The 8,823-nt window shown below is 41.4% G+C and overlaps 1 protein-coding gene across 1 annotated transcript; it reads left to right on the forward strand.

Annotated features, from left to right (window-relative positions):
- Nucleotides 1-1,568: 1,568 nt before the first annotated feature.
- On the forward strand, nucleotides 1,569-7,740 carry LOC141511258 (ETS translocation variant 3-like protein). The gene is made up of 5 exons (XM_074220494.1): nucleotides 1,569-1,656; nucleotides 2,471-2,708; nucleotides 2,972-3,161; nucleotides 3,399-3,519; nucleotides 6,607-7,740. The coding sequence occupies exons 1-5, from the start codon at nucleotides 1,596-1,598 to the stop codon at nucleotides 7,083-7,085; spliced, it is 1,089 nt and encodes a 362-aa protein (XP_074076595.1). The 5' UTR covers nucleotides 1,569-1,595; the 3' UTR covers nucleotides 7,086-7,740.
- Nucleotides 7,741-8,823: the final 1,083 nt, after the last annotated feature.

An 8,823-nucleotide genomic window follows, 5' to 3' on the forward strand; every position in this document is an offset into this window, starting at 1 on the left:
AATCTAGATGCTTAGCTTGGAATGTCTGTGGACCAGGAAAATGCCATCAGATTTCTTACAACCAAGGGAGGATCTGGGAATCTTCCTCTGCTGCTGGGGAAGCCATGTCCCATCTTTTGGACTCAGTTTCCTTATTTATAAAATGAAGGTGCTGAATTACTTGTTCATGGTCCCTTCTAGCATTTATAGGCAATGAAATCTGCAACTTTAATACACATGAACTCATTTTTATGCACCTTTTGGTGCATTTTTTTTGATCCACATCTAGGCAGTATATGTGAGACTTGAATCCTGGACCTCCTACTACAAGGCCAGATCTCCAGCCTCTGTCATGTCAGTCAGGTCCCCATCTGGTACCCATCATGGGAAATGGAGACAGAGATTCAACTCTGCTACTTACTGTTGGGCCATCTGGGACAAATCCCTTTATATCTCTTCATTTAAACCTTCTAGAACATAAAATGGGAGGGTTGTACTTATGATTCTAATTGAGTGTTATGTTGACCTCATCAGAGAGAAAAACTTAAGGCAAGAAATTATCTGATCTCCTTTCCCTTAAACAAAATTAAGACAAAAAATTTTCCATTGTAGTGAAAGATCTAAAAGAAAGAGATTTCATAATGTTTCTTCTTCCTCCTTCCTATCCATCTTGTCCTTCCTTGCTGGGAAATCTTTCTTGAGATCTAACCTCAATATGGTAATTGTATTATTTCCTTTTGTCTTCTTGGCTTAGGATCCTGTGCTTTCCTTCTGGCATGCCATCCTCTATCTAATGCAAATTCCTTCCAGAAGGCAAATACTTGTAACATATATTCTCAGATCTCCTAACTGCCATCCATAGGCGAATTCCATATCATTTCTTCTTTTCCTAGATTTATTAATTCTCAGGAATCTTCCCTCTACCCATGTGTGTCTGGGTTGGGACAATAGGAAGAAAAGAAATAGCAGTGCTGCACTCACCTTTCCTTTTCTATCCACAACACCCCCCCACACACACACACACACGCACATACACTGACTGTTTAAAAAGAGAATGTGAGATTAATTACATTTTCTCTTGTCTTTAGTCAGGAAAATCCTCAATCCCCTTAAGCCCTGTGTGAAGGGGAAGGGCCCTCTCTTTTTTAATTCCCTTGATATTGGGGGAGGGGCAGAAAGGGGACAAAAGAAGACCCTTGACTATTCCTCCTCCCTACCCTCCTCCATCTATTTAAGTGGCTAAACCACTAGCCCTGGCTCTGGGTTATTATGGTATCCCAATCTGAGGTGTAGTCCCTGGGGAAATGAGGGAAACTTCCTGGCTCTGGGTCATAGTTACCCTCCTCTATTATACCTTCATTTTCTTCCTTTAATCTAATCCACCTTTAATTTCTTTCCCTCTGAACTCTTTATTTCTTTCCTTTCACTTCTTTCTTTTTCTTTTTCTTTTTTTTTTTTTTGGTCTATATGTCTCTCCATCTCTGGCTCCTTACACAATAGGTATTTTTCCCTCTTTCTCTGAGTTTCCCTTTATCTCCCCTCTCTGTTTCCCTCTCTCAATTAGTCCCTCCTGCTTCCCAAGACTTGGACAGAGCTCTCTCCCTTAGGAGTGGACAATGCACTGCCACTGTCTGGCTGAGGGCATCCCCCCAGTTCCTAGCTCCTACTGGATCTCAGGTAAGAAGCTTCTCAAACCATTACCACTCTTCCACAGGATATTGTTCCCAGAGGAGCTCCTTTCTTTACCCCAAGCATAGTTTCCTTTGTCTTTTTTGAAAATATTCTAAAATACTTTTAAATTAATTTTTAAAAATTATCGAACATAATTTTACCTCCTATCATCCCCTACCCTAGGAAAAAGAAAATCCTTGTAACAAATAACAAAAATAGAATTTTAAGATTTTTTAAGTGTTTTACAATTATTATTTTTATTTGATTCTCCACAACAAGCCAGTATAGTATACTATTACTATACTCATTTTATAGATGAGAAAACTAAGAGGTTTAAGCCACTTGTCCAGGATTATATAGCTAGTAAATGTCTGAAGCTGATTTTGAACTCAGCTAGATGATGCAGTGGATATTATTGGGCCTGGAGTCAGGAAGATCCATCTTCCTAAGTTCAAATGTGGCCTCAGATACTTACTAGCTATGTGACCCTAGGAAAATCACTTAACCTTGTTTGCCTCAATTTCTTCATCTGTAAAATGAGCTGGAGAAGGAAATGGTGTCTTTACCAAGAAAATCTGAAATGGGATCACAGAGAGTTGGATATGACTGAAATTGATTGGGTAACTTCCTGATATACATAGTAAAGCAAAATAAATTCTCATATTGACCTTGTCCAAAAAATGTGTCAAATTAGTCCATCACCAAGAGATCCCTTTTTTCAGATCTATACACTATCCTTAGAGGGAAGTTGGTCTATCATTGGACAATTGCTTATGAGAAAGGACTGGGTAAAATGACTTTTACTGTCTCATCCTTCCAGGTCTAGCCTTCCCAGATTGGGCCTACAAGGCAGAGTCATCTCCAGGCTCCCGGCAGATCCAACTATGGCATTTCATCCTGGAGTTGCTTCAGAAAGAGGAGTTCCGCCATGTCATTGCCTGGCAGCAGGGAGAATATGGGGAGTTTGTCATCAAGGACCCAGATGAAGTGGCCCGCCTCTGGGGCCGAAGAAAGTGCAAACCACAAATGAACTATGACAAGCTGAGCCGGGCCCTCAGGTGAGAAAAGGAAAGCCAGGGGAGAGGGAAGCAAGGCTCTGAGCCATTAAGATCAGAGTTAAGGAAGACTTCTAGGTTTTAGTTTCTGATCCTATCAGAGCTGGGGTTCTGATAACTTCCCCCTTTAGGGTCATGCCCTTTGAGGCTTCAAGTCATGCCTATGAGCTATTCTGTGGTATGGGCAAAATAGCTAGTGGCCCCAAGAGATGGTCCATCTTTGGCTCATTCTGTTGTCTATCTAACTTCAGCCTTTTTTTCTCTAGATATTACTACAATAAGAGAATCCTGCACAAGACCAAAGGCAAGAGGTTTACTTATAAGTTCAACTTCAGCAAACTCATTGTTGTCAACTATCCACTATGGGATATGCGGCCCCCATCCCCATCCCCTTTGTTGCTGGGTGGCCCAGGCATTTATGGTCCAGCCTTGGTGCCCATCAGTATGCAGAGTGAGGTAGGCTTAAAGACTCTTCCTCTCCCAGTGTCCCTCCCTCCAAGGTCCTGCTTCTTGCCCCAGTCTCATTCTAGCCACTAGTCTTCCTCTTCTTCCTCCTTCTCCTTTTCCTCTCCTTCCTCCTTGTTCTGCTTTTCCTCATCCTCCTCTTCCACATTTAATCAATCCCTTCCTGGTCACCCTTTTCAGTTATTCTTAGAAGGATATCTCTGGAGCCTTGATCTTCTCCCTTTCTAGCTCCTCCACACCGTTCTGTTCACCCATCGGGCAATCCTGGAACAGCTGGCAGGGCAACGGCGTCCCCCAAATTCCTTGGAGCCCACTGGGGATAAGAAGGGAAGCAGCAGCAGTGATCATCGTGAGTGGCTCTGGAAGGAGATAGGGGGATCTTAAAGTAGAAGAGAAACTCAGACTGGAGGGTGTTTTGTCTTATATTTTTGTGAGGGGTTGAATTTTTTCAGTGTAAATGACTTCAAAGACCTCTAGAGGGACCAGATAGCTTTGCTTCCTCCCCAGTTTCCAAATTTCCATCATTCTCTTGTACCTCTATCCATTCCTATCAATTTTCATATAAAAAGCTGTCTTTAATTACTCCATGCTAGGCTCCAGGATATGGGAATCCTTCCTGTCAATTTTCCCAGTTTCCCTAGCGAGTTCCTGGAACCTAGGCCCAGAGTTTGCTGGCACAGTGGGTGCAAGACTATTTCAGGACCTGCATGGACATGCAGTCCAGAAACAGAGCTAGACAGAGCTCTTGAGTAGCCCTGCCTGCTACCTTCCTCCCATCCCACCAATCCTGGAAATGCCCTATAGTGACTTCACTTCTCTATTTTTCCAGTAGTTTGAGGTTGCTGTGGTTGTTGTTCAATTGTTTCAGTCATTTCCAACTCTATGACCTCTTTTGGTAAACATCATAGAATGGTTTGCCATTTCCTTCTCCAACTCATGTTAAAGATGGGGAAACTGAGGCAAACAGGGTTAAATGACTTGCCCATGGACACACAGATAGGAAATATCAAATTTAAACTTGTCTTCTTGACTGAATGCCTGGCATTTTATATACTCTGCCTACCACCTTAGGAGGGGAAAAAAAATCCCAAATATTTCTTCACAACTGACTTCAGTTGTTCTTTTTGATCTTACATCCATTCTTACCTACTTCCCACCCTTAAAAGAAGAAAATAAGGATGTGATTCACTGAATTTAGAAGCAGTTACAACCCCAGAGCTCAGAGATTCTGGACTATAAGTAGTCTGATAGGACCCTACCCTCCCTTGTATTTTCTCCTCCTAAGAAAAGAGGCTGCTATCAGATAAATAACCAAGAAGAAGTACTTCAGGGGTCAGAAATCCTTCTTGTTACTAGAAGCTTTAAAGTACTTTCCCTCCAGCAACTATGAGAGATAGGTACAAGTATCTCTATCCTCATTTTACAAATGGGGAATTGGAGGTTGAAAAAAAAATTAAATGACCTATCTAAGATCACCCAGTTAGCACATTTTAGAGGCAGGGTTTGAACTCAACTGAGTTCTGACATAGCTGTTTCTATCATTCCACACTTGCCTATAGGAAAGAAATTGTGGGAATGCCTGGGAGAGTTGATTTGGTGCAGAATAAGATTATTACTTATTATTGTCATCATCATTATCATGATCATGATTCATCATCATCATAACTGACATTTATATAGTGCTTCATATAGATTATCTCACTTGATCCTCACAATAACCTTAGAAGGTAGGCGTTATTATTATCCTCATTTTACAGAAGAAGAAACTCAAGCTCTAAGAGGTTAAGAAATTTGCTCAATATCTGAGGCTATAATTGAACTCCAAGTCCAGAGATCTACTGAACCATGTAGCTGCATTAGGAAATAGACCCTAAGGAAATAGGTTTGAGATTGGGATGTCTATAAGTATCCTCTTTAGCCTGTGCTGATAGCTGAGGAACCAAGAGCAAATCCACTGGGAAGAGGAAAGATGGACCTTGTCCTCAGGAGGTTACCAGGTGAGGGGAGAGATAGAATATATTTCTCATCCAAGGGTATATACAAAGATGGGCAAATAGGGGCATATTATTCTCAAGGTGGGGAAGATGGGGAGGAGATGAGAAGAGCAGAGAAGGAGACAGTGTGACATAATAAGAAACAGAGTCATTACTATGTATTATTTTCTCTAGGGCAAAAGCTGTTTGGGGTGGAGTGGTAGCAGTAAAGATGATGGTCCAACTGAGGATTCAGTGTTGCTGGGATATGCCTGGGGAGCTGGGTAAAGAGGTTCATTGAAGGCCAGAGAAGGATCATAAGACATGGAGATGGCAGTCTCTTCACTATGGAGAAGAAGAGAAAGTACTTCATCTCACTCAAAAGTTGGTACCCTGGGGCAAAACCCTGGAGAGTTATGGCTCTAGGAAAAAAAAATGCACTATCTGGGAATCAGTAGTGTATTGGTTCTTATCCTGGCTCTCCCACTAATTGATGGTATGATCTTAGAAAAGTCACTTCCCTGTCTATATATAATATTTGAGTTCTTCTCTAAATTAAATTATCCATAAATTATGAAATTTTATGTTTGAAGGCTGCTTCCAGGTCTAAGACTATGTTTTATGTTCCAACATTCTGGGTTCTAAGGACCCTTCCAGTTTTGGCATCCCAGGATGCAATGTCAGGACTAGATAAAGACCAGGGATGCGCTATGTGAACCAATAGAGTCCTCGTGCTAAATCACTTTAAACTTATCAAAGTACTTTCACATTTTTTATATTATTTGGTATATTTTTAACATTAATAATTTTGTTGACAAGTTCTTGTGATATTTAATGCCTTCACAATAATCCTCCTAAGTAGGCAAGGCAGGGCAGATATTGTATCTATTTTATACTGTGGTAGAACTAGGTTAAATGATCTGTTGGAATCACACAGTAATTTCCTTAAAGTGCTGGATCTATAAACCATATCTATAGGTGAGGCACAGATACAGACAATGAGATTGTAAGCAAGGTGGTACCAGGAGATACAAAGGGGATGAAGTTTGGGAGGGAGAAGAAATTGAGAATAGAGATATTCATAGGATCATTAAATTAGAGATGGGAGGGATCCTGGAGATCAAACAATTCAACTTTCTCATTCTATAAGTGAGAAAACTCTTTATCACTACCAAAACCATAATTAAAAAAAAAAGTTTAAGAATGCTTTATCACTACTGAGGGTTCTTAAGTCTTTTTTTTTAAATTATGGATCCCTTTCTCAAAACAATGTTTTTAAATGTACAAAATAAAATACAATGGAAACCAATTAAGTTGAAACACAATTGTCAAAATATTATCCCCATCCAAGTTTGCAGACTCACTGAAATCTGCCCATGCATCTGTGAACCCCAGGTTAAAAATCCCTACAATACACCAAGCTGTCATTCCTTCTGACTCTCTTTTTTCCTCTTTCTCTCTAGGTCTTGGCTCTCCCCAAGCTCCTTGCCTATTGAGTCCCTGCTGTCATTTCCAGAATCCCCGGAATGAGCTCCCTCCTCTTGCCTCTTTGCCCCCTCCACTCTCAACTCCTTTTTCAAATGAGTGGCCACGATTCTCTGGGTCCTTCCTCCCCACTACCATACCAGAGCAGCAGTCCCCTGGGCCCTCTAAGACTAATTCTCTTTTTGCTGGAGTGGGATTACCCACAGGTGGAAAGGTTTTCCCAGGGTTTCCCCTTCTGTCTGGGATGGGGCCTGAGGCAGGAGAGAGGCTGAAGTTTCTAACCCTAAGACCTGAGGAGTCTGAAGCAAAACAGAATTTAGGAATGGGAGGAAAGGGATGTCAGAGACCTGTAGTAGATTTCCCTTCAGAGGTACATAGACACAAAACCAGGGAGGAAAATCAAGCATCCCCATGTCTGGAGACCTTCAAAGCTGTGTGGACTTTGGATCCTCCTTAACTGGAAGGTCAATAATGAAGCTTCTCCAACCCCATGATTCTATCTCACCTTCTTGGGTCTGCTTCACCCTTGCCCCAACCCCACATTGGCTCAGGCACTGAATACAGGCTTAACTGAAGTAGAAGGGATTGAAGTCAAACCTAAAGAAGGTAAGGTCATGAAATGAAATGGGGATGTGGGAGGGCAAGGGTTTAAGGGTAACAATAGGGGCCATGATGCCTCTCTTCATCAAACAAGGTGGGGCCGCTGAGATAGAATATCTCTCACTCTTCAACCAAAGATCTCATAAGTTCAAGAGGCTCAGCTTCTCCAATCTTCATCTCATAGTCTATGTGTGGGAGGAAGAGGGGGTATGAGGAGGTTCCTCTACTGGAAAGTCCCCAGCTTTCCATCATTCTCCCAAAGGGTTAATCACTAGGTAAGGGATTAAGTTGGGGAGGGAGGGGGGACCCTAAGTGTTCCCAATTTTGAAGCCATTCATTTTCTCTGTCATAGGAGTGAGTAAGGTCTCCCCATTTTCCCAACCCTAGCATGTGTCTATGTTTCTTTAGTTCCTTCTCAATCTCCTCCCTTCCCAGTAAGTACTGTGACTTTGGGGTCTTTGCTTTTAAATGAACCCATTCCTTTCTACCCCTGGGCCTTTTCTCAAGCATTGTAACCCACTCCACTTGATGAATAAAATGATTTTAACTAAGAATGAGTTCTCTGTCCTACTGATTTACCATCCTCCTGTGTGTGCCCCAAACATCCCTGAATTTTCCAAATCACCTTAGTAAAGGGCCTGTTTTATTTGGTTTCTAGAATCAACCACAGCCTGCTTACTAATGGGGGAGGGAGACAGAGACTGAGAGAGAGACAGAGACAGAGACAGAGAGACAGAATGGAAGAGAGAGAAAAGAAGAAAGAGAAAGAGGAAGGGAGATCCAAAGAGTGAGATCATGAGAGAGCAGAAAGAGGAAGACAGAGGGGAAGAAATCTTGACTTACAATTCAATTTGGATTTCCTTGTCTGGAGAACAAGAATGAAAGTTATACCCACAAGCTGAAATTGTTATGAATTTCTTTCTTTTTCTTTTTTTTTTTTTAGGTTTTTGCAAGGCAATGGGGTTAAGTGACTTGCCTAAGCTCCCATAGCTAGGTAATTATTAAGTGTCAGAGGTCGGATTTGAACTCAGGTCCTCCTGACTCCAGGGCTGGTGCTTTATCCACTGTACCACTTAGCTGCCCCCTGAATTTCTTAATGGAACAAACATCCAACAGTTAAGTGATGATAACTAACTTTTCCCTAGGTTAAATATTAAAGCTTGAAAACTGATCCCTTATTACTATATCAGTAAGTAGGAAAACTAAGTCAGAGTCAGGAGGTTTTCCAGATCTCTGCCTCCTTCAGCCATTCTGAGAAGTCTATAGATCCTTTAAGGATGAACTTTTGACATCTTTCTCTCAGAGAATATTGTAAAAGACTTAATTCTATTCTATCTTGAACAAATTCTGAGGAGCAGCTAGGTGGCACAGTGAATAAGAAGACTGGAGTCAGAACACCTGGATTTAAATCTTCAAGTGTAAAATAGGACAAAAAATTGCATCTACTCCCAGTTATTGTGAGGATCAAAGGAGATGATAATTGTGAGGCTCTTAGCATGAATAAGTGCTCTATTATCATTCCTTTCATCACTAGAGTTAGCCAGGGAAAAATCTAGTTCAACCCTCTCAGAGAAGTCAAGTGAATTGTCCAAGGT

Source organism: Macrotis lagotis, chromosome 2 (assembly GCF_037893015.1).
Source record: "Macrotis lagotis isolate mMagLag1 chromosome 2, bilby.v1.9.chrom.fasta, whole genome shotgun sequence".
Classification (NCBI taxonomy): Eukaryota; Metazoa; Chordata; class Mammalia; order Peramelemorphia; family Peramelidae; genus Macrotis; species Macrotis lagotis.